At 47.0% G+C, this 18,335-nt stretch overlaps 1 protein-coding gene across 13 annotated transcripts in view; it reads left to right on the top strand.

Annotated features, from left to right (window-relative positions):
* ush2a (Usher syndrome 2A (autosomal recessive, mild)) overlaps positions 1-18,335 on the top strand; it is a 199,405-nt gene that overhangs the window by 174,575 nt on the left and 6,495 nt on the right. For all 13 annotated transcript variants that reach the window (XR_011982524.1, XM_072699000.1, XM_072698989.1 and 10 more), the window contains 5 exons: positions 7,109-7,336; positions 8,986-10,484; positions 11,625-11,946; positions 15,970-16,176; positions 16,516-16,754. Coding sequence is in view for 12 of the 13 variants with exons in the window: in XM_072699000.1 (XP_072555101.1) it covers positions 7,109-7,336; positions 8,986-10,484; positions 11,625-11,946; positions 15,970-16,176; positions 16,516-16,754 (2,495 nt within the window). In the remaining variant the exon portion in view is untranslated. The remainder of the gene's footprint in view (positions 1-7,108; positions 7,337-8,985; positions 10,485-11,624; positions 11,947-15,969; positions 16,177-16,515; positions 16,755-18,335) is intronic.

Consider the following 18,335-nt stretch of genomic DNA (forward strand, 5'->3'; position numbering starts at 1 on the left):
TTCAACAGCAAATATCATTGACCTTCGCTAAAACCTGAAATTGCCGATATTTTAATCTCATTATCTTTTGTCATCAGATGCATTTAACATATTTCTTTTGCTTACAATTAACTTCACTCAGGTTACTTATTGGAATATTTTTGATCAACTTGACGTTTTTTGCCATTTTTCAATACGTAATTTAATACAGCTGAAATTCAGGAACACAGTCTTTGTGTTTTGAAAGAAAGTTTAACTGAACTCAAAGTTATTGTGCTCTCAGTCAAAAAAATCTATGGCTACCCTTGTCCAGGTTTGCTTTATCCAGCTACTCTTCGACAGCCTGTGTGCTGACATTATACATTAATGAAAGTTAGCTAACATTTGTTAGATCTACTCATACCAGGGATCATAAGTTTCTGATCTGTAGGGTGTTCGAGGGCCAAAGCAAACCGGATAGAAAGTTCCGGTGAGCAATCGCTGCTGTCCCCCCCTGAGCCAGAGATGGATGTACAGCAACAGAGAAATTAATTATTTGGGGTGCAATTAATGAATGTCATCACAGACAGTCTTTTATCAGCTCTTCCTTTCTTATGGAATAATTTACAGTTGCGCCTGGCTTCCCTTGGCAGTCCTCTCGCAGTCTTGACCTCTAGAAGTCGCGCTGGAAGAGAATGCATGAGAACACGTGCTTTGCTGTTAATCAGACAGTAATTCATTTTCCCTACATCTTTGGTCCATCTGAATTATAATCCTGACCCAATAACATCTATGGCAGATTTATTATTTTTTTCCTTTTATTATTTTTGTGCTAATTTTTCATTTAAAAAATTCAGTGTGAATTTTAAGCCGGTTTTTTTTTGTTGTTGTTTTTATTTTATTTTGGCGAATGAGGGTGTTTGGAATGATGAAAAGAGTGTCTCCATGTAAATTGCAAATACCCCTCAGATATCTGTATAAAAACATTTTCACGTAGAAGTGCGTAGCATATTTCCAAATAAAACATTAGTGATCAGTCAGCAGTCAGGCTTTTTGTTCTACCTGACCAATCTTAGACCATTTTATTAAATGGAAATATTTCCAAAAAAAATTATTAATATATTATTAATACGCTGATTTTTTTTTCTTTTGGCGAATAAAAAAAATATGTTTTTGCTTAAAGACTAGTAATTTCTCTAGGCAAAAGGGCATTATTTGTAGTGAATAAACAGAAACTTTAATTTCAATCTAAAGATACTTTGCACAAACAATCTTGAACATCCCACGCAGGGGAATGAAAGTTGTATAAAGATTATACTTGTACGAGTACGAAAGTGCACTTTTCCCTGCTGGTCCATGACATAGTCAACATTTACCCATGACAAGATTGCAATGATGGTTATTAGGGCAATTCCTCATGGCTACATTCATAACCCGTCAATCCCAGTGGATCATTCTGGGCACTGGCTCTGTGCTGTATCACTATTGATTTTGCTGTGGCCAGCTGTTGAGTGACTGCAGGTTGATTCTCACTAGTCTACTGATTTTTATTTTCCTTTTTTGATGGGGGATGCAGTGGGGGAGGCAGGAGAGTAAAGATACACGTTCTGTTGTTGAGAAGCATGACACTGAATCAGTGCTCAGCTGTACTAAAACACAGGCTGCTCTATTTGGTTGGGTGATCCAGTCTTCACCCCTTCTATGCTCAATATCATTATTATTCATATATTTTATTATTATTCCCACCCCCAACTGAACCTTTGTGATAATCATCATCGCTGGTTTTTGCTGTGGGTCTTACAGCAGGAGCCGCCGCTTCTCCACGCTGCCAGCGCCCCGCGCTGGAGGCGCACTTTCGAGATAGAAGCCGCCCCCCATGGCAGATGGCATGACATTCAGCCACGCTCATCAGTAATGTTGGGTAACGCGGCGGTCGGTGCGGCCCACCGCGCTGCCGGGCCCAGCCCAGCCCGACCTGGGCCTCGTTCTGGCCAGCTATTGATCCCTGGCCGGGCTGGGAGCCGCAGTGCGTGCCAGCGGTCGTGATTAATGGGGGTGTCGTGCCGATTGGACTGAATGAGGGTACGGAGCTCCGGCAGCCGCCGCCGCCCGCTGCAGGCCCAGGTCGGGCCGGCACCACGCCTGCCACCCCTCTCCTCTTCATTACCTAGCGCTTACCAGGCCTACATACAAAATTAATCGGGCCCAGTTTGATTCTATGAGGAACTGAGCTCTGAGTGTGGTGGTGTTTTTCTTTTTTTTTTTTTTTGACACCCCCCCTTCCTCCCCCCCTTCCTCTCCCCCTTGCCTCCCCCGGCTGATCTTTCCAGATGTTGCGCAGCGGCCCAGCGAGGAGTCAGCGCTGGGAGATGTATTAATACATCCTATTGATTAGATCAGGACCCCTGACAGTCATTTGCCGAGATACCATCTGGACGCCGTTCCAACGCCTTCACCGAAACAGGACGTGACACCTTATTAATCTCAACTCTCGCGCTATAGACAGTTTGCCTTTTCCCGCAGAACCGGGGCCTGTCAGAGCGCCGCAGAAGCAGGAGGACCTGAAGGGTGCAAGAAATTAAGGTTATTACACAAATTGAGCCATATGGTCCAAATATTTCAGCGCTGAAATTTACTAGGCAATAAAAATTGCTCCTGCCTTCCTAATGGTGTAAATTACAGTTTAACCACTGCTCTAATGATGTCCTTCTGCCGCCTGTAACCACTCTAACATGAAGGACATTGTTTAAAAAATATCCAGGAAAAAAAAAGAGGGAGAGAGAGAGAGACACAGGGATGCTGGCTGCTTGTTTACAATCTGTTAGTTTATCATTAAGAACACAGTGAGGACTGCTGAAACATAATGGCCGCTCGCTGGACCATAGGCGCCATGGAAACATCTGAAGAATTGTGGCTAAAGAGCAGAATCGCGGACAGGTACTAGGGCTGGCCATTTCAAACGGAACGCTTTTTGTTATGGGATGGCACAGCTGCTGGAAGGGGCTCCACACTTGTTTAAATCACAGGGTCGGCCCAAATGGGCTTTCAGTGTGTCGTTGGCGCATCTTACCTGGGGTGTAAGGACTAGGGCACTTGTGCTGGCCCCCCATATTTAATTTGCCTTTTTTAGTCCCCCCCCCCCCCAAAAAAAAATAGACCTTCACATTTAAATTATTAAACTGTATCTGTCCCAGTATCACACTCTCCTCTACACCTTTGCATCTCGCCAATTTTGGCATATTATTCCTTTTGGGAGGACAGTCCCAGTCACTGCCGCAGCAGACATCCATCTTGTCCTCCCCCGAGCCCCAGTTACACTCCCAGAAGCCCAAGCTGTAGCATGGCACAGGTGAAGTGGAGGCATTGGACAAATTTACATGCTTCTTTACCTAAACAGATGTAAATAATGGCAGACGTGAAGTTAACAGTTCAGAGAGAAGCCTGCCTGTTGCACTTGGTGGGAGGTGCGCAATTGGGCCGTAAATGCAGCAGTATATTGCGAGCGAATGCCTTTTTCTCAGCGTTTTTAAGAGCGGTAATCAGTAATGTGTAAATCAGTGCAAAGGCACTTCCTCAGGATAAATCACATACCATCACTGTAAGCTGCTGCATCCTTTTGAGGTATTTAGTCCCCTAATGTTTATAGTTGTGTTCCTCCTCTTTCTCTTGAGGGTGAAGAGGCACTTCCTGATTCAAGAGTAAAAGAAAAGACAATTATTTGCCCTTGGATTCAGCGGCCGGTTAGATGAGCTGCTGTGTGCTTCCTGTGAGGGTTCGGAGGAGTGGGTCCATTAGGCTGCGAATCTTCATCAAGGCCGAGAGCGTGTAACCACTCCAGGCAGGCGAGTAGGAGCAGCTGGGCTGCTCCGGCCTCTGATTCAAGGGCCCTTTAAGTGATTGAAGTTGTAGCCCGTCGCGGCGTATGGATAAACAGCACATAATTAACGTAAAAAACAGTTTACAGATTTGCTCGTCTGTGTGTTTACGGTGAAGAAAAAGTAAGAGCTATGTTGTGACTTTATACATATGCAAAATAATGGAGCTTTCCATGGTGCTGAAAGAATCTGAAATGAAAAAAATTTGACTTACTCAATGAACTTAACAACAAAATACATAATTCCATAACTGTTTTCGACCATCACTGCAAATTGTATTTTTAGCTTCCCATCTCCTATAGCAAAGGTGTGAATCCAGTCCTTGAGCATCAGTGTAGCACCTTCTTAGATGAAGACTAATTGTGTCACTGAAAGAAAGATTGGCTAAATGTTTTATTAGGGTCAGCCCTGTGGTAAAACGGGTGAGGTGCATTATGGGAATTTTAAGGCAAGCGACCCTGCACCACGGCAAGGTCACACTGGCATTCGTCCATGGTCACATTGGCCAGCGCTCTCTGCGCTGGGAAAGTGCTTGCTGAGAGAATTAAACAGCCCTGCTGCCATCCTTGGCCCCGCCTTTCTGTCCAGCACCCCTGAGCCTCCAGACAAAACAATCATGGCTGCCAGTGTGAGGCGGGCATGGCCGTGTGAGCTCTCCCAGCAGCCCCCTTTCTCCCTCTGTGTCTGCCGTGGAAAGCGCCTGGGCCTGTAGCTTCAGCAACTCTGCCTGCTTCATGGCAGGATCCAGCCGCACGCATAGATTCCATTACCTCTCTATTATCTGTACTTTGTGCCATCGTTGAACCTTTTTGCCCTTTATTCATATTTTCCAGGGCAGTGGGAAGCTGCCCCCTCTGACCAAAAATTAATTTGCCTTCACTGCTTCCTTTTAAACTGAAGTCACATATTTTAAGATTTGGTGGAGACCTGCACAGTTCATGCATAGTGTTTTACTGAACACCCTGAGGTAGCCCTGTGAGTCTGTGCAGTGTTTCTGTTTTCCAGCATTTCACATTTTCCTTAAATATTTTACTTTTATTTTCTTTGTTATTCATTCTATACAACTGGAGGATGCTAGAGTCACATGACCTGGAAACTGCAATAACTAAAATTGTATTAATTACGCTGTAATTAACATAGAATTTCAAACAGACTTACAAACCAGCTGCCCCTTTAGTATATAAGAAAAATGACATGAAAAAAGGTAAAATCCATATGTGCCCCCCCCCCCAACCAAAGATTCTGAGCCAGAATGAAATCAGTATGGCTTTGCTGGTTTGTTCCCGGTATGTTAAACTAGTCAGTCGTGCACCTTTGAAGGGTCAGGAATCTTTCCTTTAAACTAATCAGCATAATTGCTGTGACAAATACACATGGTTATTCTTAATTAAAATCATCCTCTGGACCGATACGCTCCCACTGCTGTCTGCTAAAATAACATATATACAAAGACTCGATGAAGCAGGGCTGACCAGCGTTCACCAAGAAAAGAAACATCATAAGAAAGGTTGAAAGGTTTTCTTTTCCTCCAAACAGACGAGGTGTTCCTCAGAGCCGACATGTGAATATACTGCAGCATCTCTCAGCTCCTTTTGACATTTCCTTTAGTATGTTAATTAAAAGCCTTCACTCCCAGTCACTGGTGATACAGCATGTCTGTGTGTCTCTACAGAAATGTGTTTACATTTGGAATCAGCTGTGGGAAGATCTTGTGTAGCTTCTGTGAAATTACACTCTGTTGATTTAGTCTGGAACAGCCCCTGTACTGTATGCAGATATACAGTAGATAGATATTAGCCTTTTCCAAGTCCATGTACTAAAAAGGCTGCTTTCTCTATTTCCAGTGTTCAGTCTTGGCAGTACAATCAGAATCTAAATTAAGCTCCATCACTTTTCAACCCTCTGCCAAAATTTTGCTTGGGTTTACACCTCATTCTGAAGTGCAGACACCACTGCTTCGGGACGGGCTGATTGCATTATTTATGCCCAGGAATGTTGTGCTTTTCTGGAAAAAAAACCCACAAAAACGTGTAATTTCCTGAAACTGCTCATTAACAAAAACTTTCACATATATTTACATACACAGCATATCTGGCTTTTTTCCTTATTTTGTCTGACAGCACTGCCTGTATGTTTTAATTTAATTGTAAAGGATATTCCACTAATGAAAACTTAAACACTTCCACTTTTAGTGTTCTAAGCCATAAACATTTATTTAGAAATCTATAACAAAATCAATTCTCTTAGTCGTTTTTTAATGGCCGTCTTGAGTGGCTTGGGAGAGTGGGGGGGGGGTTGTAAATGGCTAGGTATCCGTGTTTAGTAAAGTGTTTGATAGCATTGCCATCTAGGGGCAGAAAACATGTCTCTGTGCTGAAATAAAGCAGAATGAAACAGCTGTTGCCATTGACAATGTGCATATGTTTTATGCTTTATAATCCACATCCTTTCCATATTTCACAGCATGAAAGATACCTTTAAATGTCCCAGAGCTTCCCACATTGTAATGGATTTGGTGTCTAATCTGTCAGGAAAAGATTATTGTTTGCGTCCGAGCTTATGCCATTGTTTTTTTGGCACTTGGTAAGTGGGTGCATTTACAAAAGAACTGTACCCCCACCCCCACTCTCTTTTCGGAGGGGAATTATTAATCTTGTTTGCTGTTTTAAAAACACACAGGCAAAAAAATGACCATAAAAATGTTATCGTGGTTGTATTTTGCCAGCTTTGTTCTCTGTGATCTTAAGAGCCGTCCCACATTATGCAAATTCCGCCCGCGTGGCCGGGGATTGTGGGTTGGCTAACTACTGTAAAGTAGCCCTATTAATCCACCCCGAACAGGAGGCGCGGGGCACGGCCTGCATCTTCCCAGAGAGAGGCACTCTGGTGCTAATCGATTTGAAAATTGACAGCGCTGTTTCGCATGGAAGCTATCAAGTCTGTGTCATCATGCACCAGGGGTCTGCTGGACTGGGTATGCATGTGTATGATATGGGCGCGTCCAGAATCACTGCGGAAATGCCCCCCTCTGCGCATCCTATAAACCCGTGCTGCTCTCATTCTGAAGTTTTATTTAGTTTTCATCCCTTTTGTTTGGTTTATGTTTTAAGCTCCGTGGCTTTACATACAGTTGGACACCAAAGTTTTGTTGGGTTTCTGCAGCTGCGACACACTTATTAAAAATAAACTTAGCTGATTTATTTGCATTAGTGGTTATTTGGCTGCACAATGCATGAATGCACATAGGTCAGTCCTCTGTTTTCCTTCTTATGCAGGGCAGCGAGCTGGAGGCCCACCTGTTTGGCCTGGACCCCTACACCAGCTACAGCATGAGTGTGGTAGCCGTAAATACCGCCGGAAGCCACTCTAGCCCCTGGGCTTCAACGCACACTCTAGAGGCTTCGCCTGGCGGCCTGGCTAACTTAACCGTGGAGCAGCGCGAGGACGGACGTGCCCTGCTGCTGCACTGGGCCGAGCCAAGCTCGCCCAACGGGGTGATCAAGGTACGTCCAACTGGGTTCGGCCTCAAGACGTGTGGTCATATACACACCCTCATAAAGGACACTCATCTGAGAATGAGCCAAAATACAGACCCCCTATATTAAAGGACACACACATGAGAATGACGTAATATGCAGACCCTTAATTAAAGGACACACACACATGAGAATGACGTAATATGCAGACCCTTAATTAAAGGACACACACACATGAGAATGACATAATATGCAGACCCCCTATATTAAAGGACACACACACCTGAGAATGACATAATATGCAGACCCCCTTAATTAAAGGACACACACACATGAGAATGACGTAATATGCAGACCCCCTATATTAAAGGACGCACACGTGAGAATGACGTAATATGCAGACCCCCTATATTAAAGGACGCACACGTGAGAATGACGTAATATGCAGACCCCCTATATTAAAGGACGCACACGTGAGAATGACGTAATATGCAGACCCCCTATATTAAAGGACGCACACGTGAGAATGACGTAATATGCAGACCCCCTATATTAAAGGACGCACACGTGAGAATGACATAATATGCAGACCCCCTGATTTAATGGAAGCATACAGTAGGACATTCAGCTGATCAGTCAAATGGCTACTTCAATATTAGTTTAAATACTAGAACTCGTGGCCATGGATGGAAATTAGCGGGAGAACATTTTAAACTGAATTTGAGAAAACACTTCTTTACACAGCATGTAGTTAGAGTATGGAATAGTCTTCCTGTTCATGTAGTACAAGCTAAAACCCTGGGTTCCTTGAAATCAGAGCTAGATAAGATTGTAACATCTCTGAGCTATTTCTTATGTTCTTATGTTCTAACATATAGGGCTCCCCACCCATGTCAACACGGACACTACTACATGGGAGGGGAAACAGCTGGGGACATAAGCACATCTATACATACTGGCAGCACCTTTTTCAAAGAAAATAAATAAATGTGCATTCAACTACACAGTGGAAAGCGTGTTTTGTTAAGACATGAGCCAGTTACTGGCACATTGCACATTTAATTGCTGTATAAATGTAATTTTTTTATACTGCATTATTTCATTGTAATTTACATTCACATTCACATTTACGGCCTTTGGCAGTCACCCGTATACAGAGCGACTTTTGCTTTGAAGTCTCTCATCAGTGAAAACTTTCTGATACCGGCTCAGTAGAACACAGCGAAGAATACCATCACTCTCAAAACTCTGTTGGCAAGTAATACATTTGTTTTAAATTTATAAGAGTATAATCCCGGAAGTGCTAATCCAAGTACTTCCGAAAGAGGTAGGTGTCTAGTCGTCATTTGAAGGTACCCAATGACTTCAGACATCTAGGGAAAGTTCATTCCACCACATAGGTGCCAAAACAGAGAAGAGTCTAGATGTATGTCTTCCTTGCTCCTAGTGCATACTGGATAAAAGTAATAAGATTAGAAGTATGAAAATCACTTTATAATGTTCACATAATACTACACTCCAAATCTGTAACGTAGAGATATTTGTACTTTTCCCCAGATTGGTGATGGGTGGTCTTTGCATTTTACTCACTGCTGTCATATTTTTTAAACAGAACAGTTGGATGCCTTTAAAGTACTTAGTTGTATGTTTTACTGCCTAACTTTTCCCTTCCGCAGATATATAACATCTACAGTGAAGGCAGTCTGGAGTTCAGCGGTCTGTCCCGTCAGTTCCTCTTCCGTCGCCTGGAGCCTCACACTCTCTACACCCTGGTGCTTGAGGCCTGCACCGAGGCAGGCTGCTCCAGAACAGCCCCACAGCCCGTCACCACGGTGGAGGCCCTGCCCTCCTCCCAGCCCCCGCCCGTAGCCCAGTGGGTGGGGTCAAGCAGCGTGGAGCTCAGCTGGTCTCCCCCAGTTCAACCAAATGGCAAGATCTCCCAGTACCAGGTTATGGGCCTGAGGTGGCCGGCTGAGGAAGATGCCCCTGGGAATGTACTGTTTATAGAGAATGAGACCAATGGCCACACTTTCTCCCACAACGTAACCGGTCTGCAACCCTGGACAACGTACAAGTTCTGGGTACGGGTGAGGAACGGGGCCGGCTATTTTGATGGCCCCCATGTGACGGTGCAGACCAAACAAGCCCCTCCGGAAGGGTTCGAGGCACCCATTCTCACCCACCTGGAGGGAAGGCCGAATGCGGTGGTTGTGTCATGGATGCCCCCTAGGGAGACCAACGGGGTCCTCTTATCCTACCGGATCCAGAGAGACGACTCCAGCTTCCTCTTCAGCTTGGACTCTAGCGTCCTGAACTTCACAGATGAGGATGTGATGGCATACACCATATACAGCTACGCTGTGACTGCCTGTACTGCGGCAGGCTGTGTCACTAGCCCCGCGACCAAAATCAGAACACTAGAGGCACCCCCCGCTGTAGTAGAGCCACCAGTAGTGACTGATATCGCCACACAACACTTCAATGTCTCCTGGACCAGACCACCGATCCACAATGGGGAGATCACGCATTACTCCCTGGAGTTAGACAGTGTGGAGTGCTACAGAGGGAAGAAGCTGTATGCATTTGCTTCGGGCCTCCAGCCGTACACAAGTTACCTGTTAGTCCTCATCGCCTGCACGAACGGCGGCTGCACATCCAGCTCGCCGGTGGCAGTCCGTACGGGAGAGGCTCCGCCCACTGGCCTGCACGTGCCGGCCCTGAGGGTCACGGGCTCCGAGTCAGTGGAGGTCGCCTGGGGAGAACCTGAGCACCCAAATGGGGTCATCTCCGCTTATGAGCTCAGAAGAGACGGTCTACTCATATACACGGGCAAGGAAACTCGCTTCCACGACTTCACTCTGCTGCCTAGTGTGGAGTACAGCTACACCGTGTCTGCCAAAAACAGCCAGGGGAGCACCAGCAGCTCACTCGCCACGGCCAGGACCAACCCATCCGCACCATCCGGCATCGTGCCGCCAACTCTGCAGCCATCCAGTTCAACTGACATCCTCGTGGTCTGGGAACCCCCCATCCGAACCAATGGAAACATCGTCAACTACACCATCTACTGTCGAGACCCCGCTGAGTCCAGCCTCGAGAGCTTGGTCTTCTCTTCAGACCACAGTGCCTTCCTTAGTCGATCTGTCATGCTCTCAGACCTGAACCCATATTACAGGTAAGTCTTGTTTCCTTTACCCTAGGCTGCCGTAACACTTGAAAGGCCAAGGTTGACGTTTCACGAACGCAATCACAGTCTCAAGCATCTCCTTGCTGTTTAATTAAAAACAAAGGGATTTTCCTGGGAACGGACAGCGCTACAAGCAGCACACGAGGACACTGGCTTGAAGCAGAGGTGGCCTTCGCGGGAGGACGTGGTGGAGGATGAAGCGCTGTCCTTGTTCTCCGCAATGACATTAGCGAGAGAAAGCAGCATCTCCCCAAAGAAAGTGCTAATGACGTCCCCAGTGCTGTGCCCTTTCTGCGGAGAGAGAGAGAGCGGGTGACGGAGAGGAAGAGCCGTAACCTTGAGGCTCTGGTCATGTTTCCATCTCCTGACCCAGACAAAGACAGGGGACCATTCAAATGAACGATGATTAAAGGCCCTCGTTGTGTACATATGTTGAACCGAAATTCAGATAAGCGGCGGATAATAATAGCTCATCAGCGTTATCACCAGCTCATCGACGACCTCAGCCAAACGACCTTCCTCCCCATTGTACTCTAACCCTCTCCTCTCCCTCTGGAAGACCCGAACTGAAGAAAGGACCTTGCCTCTCTGCACAGTCGGCATCGGAAAACACCGTAGATGCGGCTTTCATTTAAAGCATGTTTTGGAAGCTGCCGCATTCTTTTCCTCAATCGTGTTTGAGGCGTTCCACCCAACAGCATTGGCAAAAGATGGAAAACAGCCTTTATGAATGGAAGATTGCGGATGTCATTTCTTCTTACGACACAGTGTCTTCAGAAATGACTCCAGCATTCTTATATCTGTAGGATGTGACCTGACTCGGGCTGCATTGTAGTGGCCTTACACCGCATGGGTTTGGTGTTAATCAAATTGAGAGCTGGCACGTTCTCCCGTTGTTCCCAAGGTTCCTCCATTCACCCTAGTTTTCTCCCACAATCGAAGGACTTCTGCTTCAAGCCAGTCAGTTTGAGGGCCCTACTGTGGACTCCAGCTCAGAATGTCCTTCCGGGATCCGCCCCTCTGCAGCCCTGACTGGACATGTGGCTCTTGAATATTAGAATTGTCATGTGGACCATGCTCATTATTACCATCAGTGAGACGCTGTTTCTTTCCCATGATTTTTCTCAGATACGAGGTTAGACTGGAGGCTTGTACTATGCTGGGCTGTGCTTCTAGCGACTGGGTAGCCGTGCAGACCCTGGAAGCTCCCCCTGCTGGCCAGGTGGCACCAACGCTACAGCTGCAGAAAGACGCGAATGGACTGCAGACCACCTTCCTGCTCTCCTGGCCCCCACCCTCACAGCCCAATGGGAAAATTTTACACTTTGAGCTATACAGGAGGCTGGTAGTAGACAGTATTGCCGCCCCACTGGCCACGCTGGTGTACAGGAATGCTTCCACATCGTATCATGACACCAAGCTCCGGCCCGACACTGCCTACGAGTATCAGGTACTGACACTGTAGCAGGCTAAGCAGAGGTCTGCTCATATGATTATGTCAAGGTCGTCTTGCACTAACAAGATGATTGATATGAGGCAGAGCACTGATCTGAACGTGGGCTGGCTCTACTGCTGAGCACGAGCAAGGGCTATGGGTCTGAACGTGGGCAGGCTCTACTGCTGAGCACAAGCAAGGGCTATGGGTCTGAACGTGGGCTGGCTCTACTGCTGAGCACGAGCAAGGGCTATGGGTCTGAACGTGGGCAGGCTCTACTGCTGAGCACAAGCAAGGGCTATGGGTCTGAACGTGGGCTGGCTCTACTGCTGAGCACGAGCAAGGGCTATGGGTCTGAACGTGGGCTGGCTCTACTGCTGAGCACGAGCAAGGGCTATGGGTTTGAACGTTGGCTGGCTCTACTGCTGAGCACGTGCAAGGGCTATGGGTCTGAACGTGGGCTGGCTCTACTGCTGAGCACGTGCAAGGGCTATGGGTCTGAACGTGGGCAGGCTCTACTGCTGAGCACGTTTAAGGGCTATGGGTCTGAACATGGGCAGGCTCTACTTCTAGCATGGACACCTGAGCACGAGCAAGGGCTATGGGTCAGAACGTGATCCAGCTCTGAGTTGCTGTTAGCTTCACCTTCCTTCCGTGTCCCAAAGGCATACCGTCCAGGTGAAACGGTGACACTAAATCACACGGCACGGCGTGACCGGTGTCCCGTCCGGAGAGTACCCCCTCTTACACCCCGGTAAAGCACTTATTGAAAATGGATGGGTGTTGTTCTTGGCGTGATGCATATTTGACTCTTATTAGTCATTCAGCTTTGCGGTATCGGGTCCGTTCACTTAAGATGCTTTGGCATCAGCTGCCTGCTTCTGCTGTGAGTAATGGGACCCAGCCGTCTGCGGGCCACACTTTCCTGATCACCGCCGAGCAGTCATTTGCCGAGACGGGTATTTAATCTCGTCCCATATTCATAGCGCTCGCAAACCCTCGAAGACCTTCCTTAATTGACAGCCTACCCTTTAGGACAAAACAACATTAGCATTTGATCGTCAGACTTGAGCGGCACGGGCAGAGCGACGGTGAATTGATAGTTTGCCTTGATTGTTTCATCTTATTTATGAGGTGTAATTTATGACACCTGGCGGGCGGAGCTGAGTGACGACGGACCGCAGGCAGTGCCATAAATCAGGGCCCGGCAAAGCGCTAATGATTAGGATCGAGCCGATTGAATTAACCGCTGCCCTCAGAAATTACAAGTACCAGGAAGGCCTTTTAACGTGGGGCGCTCGCTGACTGTGCTCTGAAGAGGCAGGGCACCGGACGAGGTGGAGCGACTCGGCTGGTGGGGGATTTTACTGCCATTTACGAGGTTTCCAGTATGCCACTGCTTTTAGGCCCCCTGTCCAGGGTTTCTATGTGGCCACGTCCTTCACACTGTGTTTTGGGAGATGCAGTGTTCTACAATAAGAACCACTGTAATGGCTGAGTATGTTTGCACAGGGGGAATTTGTCTCCAGTCGCTCTCATACCTGCAGTAGAGAGAGAGACAGTTAAGACAAGAAAATGGTCACATAGAATGTGGCTGATAAGTGCATAAAAAGTGCAGGAGTGCATGTCAGTGTAAGGAAAGTGGGAGTAAATTTAGCAGGAAGTAGGAAAAACCTCCTCAAGGTGTTGAGATTCATTTTCTAAATTTTATGTATAGCTGTTAGTCCACAGTGTAGGAGTGCATCATGGTTCCTCCTCTAGGGCATAAAAGTTTTACTTCCTTTAGTATTGTGCAGTATTTTCCTGTGAATGGAGTATGCTGTTATATAGTGTAATCCTGTTCCTGTTTGCGGTTATATAGTACATTACCGACAACCAAGAATCCTGTCATGCAGTATTAACCTCTTACTATTAATAAAGCATGCTGTCATATATTATTATTCTGTTCTTTCACTGACATGTAGTACTTCACTGTTAATAAAGAATTCTGTTTTGCACTGTTATCATATGCCTTTGATGTTGGTCAGGGGTTTTCTGTTAGTAGAGCAGACCGTTACAAAGTATTATCATGTTTGTTTCTTTATCCAGTGATAGTTCTGTAATATATTGTGATATATGAAGTTAGGATTGCATCGTCCAAGCCTGCAGTACCTATGTATTGCACATCAGCGTGAAGGCCGTTTAAGATGAATCCGTTTCATGCTGTTCACTTTTGACTTTTGGCAGAAGTGCCTGTCTTCAATTTTGTTATTGTTGCCCCCTACAGAACCCTTGAACTAGTGGAGATAAGCAGTGTCTGCATCTACTTTATTAAAGTGTGTCAATGAGTGCCCAGAGATGGCATATTTTTATTTTGCTGTAATTACCATAATTAAATCTGTAGTTAGTCTTTTCCTGACACAAGGACACATGGGAGAAGAGGGGGGGTTGCTTCTCTAGCTTCCGGGCAGGGAAGAGGGGCTCACCTTCGACCTTTTCATTATTCAGCACAGCCAAAGTCATCCCCAGACTTCTTCTTGCAGCTATCTAGTGCTGTTGTTCAAACTCAGGGCAAGAAATCTCATATCGAATAATCAAGCGATGAACAATCTAGGACATGGCAAAAAAAAGACTGCAGAGAGCTTTTACAAAAATAAAAGTAACAAAAATGACTACAAGGCCCCACCAGACTTAAGCTAAGCCTGTCGTTTGAGGGCATGTTTGTGATTCTACGTCTAAAATCAGGCCTACCTGTACTCCTTAAAGGACACATATAAGAAATAAATAATAGATGTAACGTGCGAGTAACTGGGGCAAGAACCATAACAGTATGTTGTTTCTTCACAATAGAGTTCAGTGGAAGCATTTTCAATATGTTTAATCTGTATTTGATTTAATTTGTTGGTTGTTGGTGTCAAACCCTGTTTATCAACGTGATCGGAGCTGAAGTTAAAGCTGAGATTCCCACATGATCAAACCTCCATCCTGCCGTCATCTTGGGCCTCCGTGCAGCCCCTGAACCTGCCCCTCCCTCCTCTGTGACCTTTTCTGCATCTGGGTGACAAGATGGCCTTATGGTGACCCTCCACAAGTGCTGACACACGCATGCTGGCACCGGGAGGCCGAGGCCTGACAGGAATGTGAATTCCTGTGACGCCTTCTGCAGTCCCTGTGTATTGCCACTTAGATCTATCATCCTGATTGATCACAGTGTAATTGCCTATTATTGAGGCTAATTTAACCCTATATGCTGGTACATCCATCTGCCGCCTCTGTTACTTCTGACAACCGACAAATTACTTACTCATGCAAATCCAGACCTGGGCTGACCTTTTATGGAATTCGTGTGTAATTATACAAATGCTCCTCGATAAATAAGATTACCTCACCTTCCATGTGTTCGTCTGCTCGCTGATGAAGGTGAAATCTAATTTTCATGTAGATTCGTTCGAGGGACTTCGTTTAATAGGTGCTGATGTTCGTCTATTATTCATGCCGACAATGCTTCGTTAAGACAAACCCGTGTGGGTGGTTAATGGCTGGTTTCCATCCAGCGATACGGGCCTGAGCGGTGCGCTGCATGCGGAGGTCAGCCTGTGCGACTCGGAGGATGTGCGGTTAGGGTTCTGCCTGTCTCCATACTCCCAGCCTGCCAGCTGCATCTACTCCTTTACCCAACTCCTCTGTAGTGTGACTGGCTGCACCGATTCCTCAAACCAGTGTTCCTTGACTCTCCACATTTTTGCTTCCTCCCTGCTCCCAGCTCACCTGTACCAGGTATTCGGTGTTCGGCTCAGAGCTGGGAGGGAGCAGAAATGTGGACTTTCTGGGGGCCCCTGGGGACAGGGTTGAGAAACGCTATCTTATCACACCTGGATACGAGTAGGGGGAGATGGTACATGACCTGTCCCAATGGGTAGAGGTGGCCAAGTGATGTGAGAGACCGTCCACTCAGGCTTGTTTCCTGTACTGTGGTTTGTTATGGTGTTCATCTTCAAAATGAAAGCGAACAGTTCCACAAGAGTGCTTCCTGTCACTTACCAGCATTCTTTTCTTCAGGTGTGGGCAGTGAATTCTGCAGGCCGTGCCGGAAGCCCATGGGCCGGGGGACAGTCTGGACCAGCTCCCCCTGAGGGTGTGCTCGCACCAAGCTTCCTGCAGATCCATGCCACATCAGCGGTGGTGGAGATCACCCCGCCCACCCAGCCGAACGGACCGGTCGGCCTGTACAGGGTGCTAGCTGAGAGTGAGGACGCACAGCTCCTGGTACGGCCGCCATCCAGTCTGTCAGCGCCACTGGCTTTCTCAGTACCTGAAAAACACAACAGGAACTATCAGCCAAATTGCCAGGTCGCCCTGGTTCTGCTTGTCGTCTTATTGGCCACGTTTTTTCATTTTTGTTGTGTTTGTAGCTCAATAAGTAGGGCATTGCAAAGGTCATGGGTTCAAATCCCCAGAAGCACACACAAGTTGTAACCCTTCCCTCTGCTTTATGTGGGCTTGAATAACAGCGTCAGGTAAAGTAGTTAAAGGTATTTGTTGGCTGTTTTGTGGAGGTATTGAGGAGAGCGGTGACCCCCTACATATCCCCATTTTCTCCACCAGGTATCCGAAGGCACATCCCTCCGGCAAACGCTGCACGGCTTGCGCCCCTTCACACTGTACACTGTCAGGGTGGAGGTCTGCACCTGCCTTCAGTGCTGCAGCCAAGGTCCCCCCCGGGAGCTGATCACCCAGCCAGCAGCCCCGGCCCAGCAGCTGCCGCCCCGCACCCTCGCCATCAACTCACGCTCCACCCTGGTGGAGTGGGATGAGCCCCTCTCGCCTAATGGTGTCATCGAGAGGTACCCATATACACACGAGTGCTCTACCGACCCCGGTGACCGTTTGTAGGAACACAGCATATTATTCATCCATTAGAATTTATATGCCAGATATTCTTTGAAAACAGTGTTTCCCAACCCAGTCCTCAGGAACCCCCAGACAGCTCCCTGCCGGTAGGGGGGTCCCCAAGGACACTGCCCTAAATTCCCTATTAACAAAGTGAGGGACACCAGGTTTTAGACTGAGGTGCAACTGGATGGGCGTCATGCACATGAAGCAGTGGAGATCTTACAGACATCTGGTTACAGGATGTTCTGAGATGCTGGGAGTGGAATTGGTGATGCTGGAGAGACAAAAGGACTCATAGGCACTTCAAATATCATTCCCGTTGTACTTGCTGGTCGGGTTCGACTAGGGATTAGAGTAACAGTGGGAGTTCTTCCAAAAGTTATTAATATTAAACATATTAAATCTGTCATGCCGAATGATGCACCACCAGCATGTCCCCATCCTCTTCCCCCTCAGTCGGCAAGTTCTACCGGTCCGGCACAATGTAAACACATAGCCTGACCCGACCCGAGACGCTCTGAGTGCTCCATCCTGAGGTCAGACATTAGGGCAAGCCGTTTCCATGCTGATCCCGGGACCCCCGTAGCATGGGGGGAGACCCTCTCTGTGAGGGGTGGAGTGTTCCGTCCCCCGCGCTGCGCCAGCGGACCCGCCGTTTCCTTGCTGTTCCCGGGACCCCCGTAGCATGGGGGGAGACCCTCTCTGTGAGGGGTGGCGTGTTCCGTCCCCCGCGCTGCGCCAGCACCCCCCTCGGGCACCTTCCAGGAATGCGTTGGACGCGTGCCTGTTACCAGGTGCCTGTACTGAAATATGGGCCCGGAGTCTGGCCCAGATCCACGGCTGGACATGAGTGAGTGTCGGAGGAGCGGGCACTGCACCGTGGATCTCGCATGAAAGCGCTGCGTTACTGCCAAGCGCGAGCCCTACCTGCGATCAATCAGGGCCGAGCATTAAATGAGTAAGAAGCATATATCCCACAGTAATTCATATAGGCCAGTTATGGGAAACCCGTGTGGAGCAGAATGAAAGCAACTCATTTGTTTTATTACCTACAAAGGCTATTTTTTCTGAGTCTCTTTTTTTTAAATGGGGATTTCCAATTCAAAGTGACAAATTGGCATTTAGTGCGTTTACAAATCACCACCTCCTGACATCATCGGGGGTCGCTTCTGTTTCATCTCATTCCCGAAGTCCACAGAGAGCTGCGCTTCTGGTCTTTTTTCTTTTTTTTTTTTTTTTTTGCATTTCCTGATCTTGCCCAGTATGTTTTGACGAGTTCAACTTTGACAGAATGTATCAAATTGCATTAAAAGCCCCATTCTAGTGTATGAGCCTCAAATTGTCATGAATTCTCAGCACAATGAAAAGGTCAAATGTAACCAAGATGATGACATAACACATCTGCTTACTAGAGACTGAAAACTGAATAATAAATTATTATATATAAGCTAAATGTAATGACCGTCATATGGAATTATGGGATATCAAAGGAATCTCCCATTGTTATGGTGTATTTACAGCACAGTAAGAAT

Source organism: Paramormyrops kingsleyae, chromosome 14, assembly GCF_048594095.1.
Source record: "Paramormyrops kingsleyae isolate MSU_618 chromosome 14, PKINGS_0.4, whole genome shotgun sequence".
Taxonomy (NCBI): domain Eukaryota; kingdom Metazoa; phylum Chordata; class Actinopteri; order Osteoglossiformes; family Mormyridae; genus Paramormyrops; species Paramormyrops kingsleyae.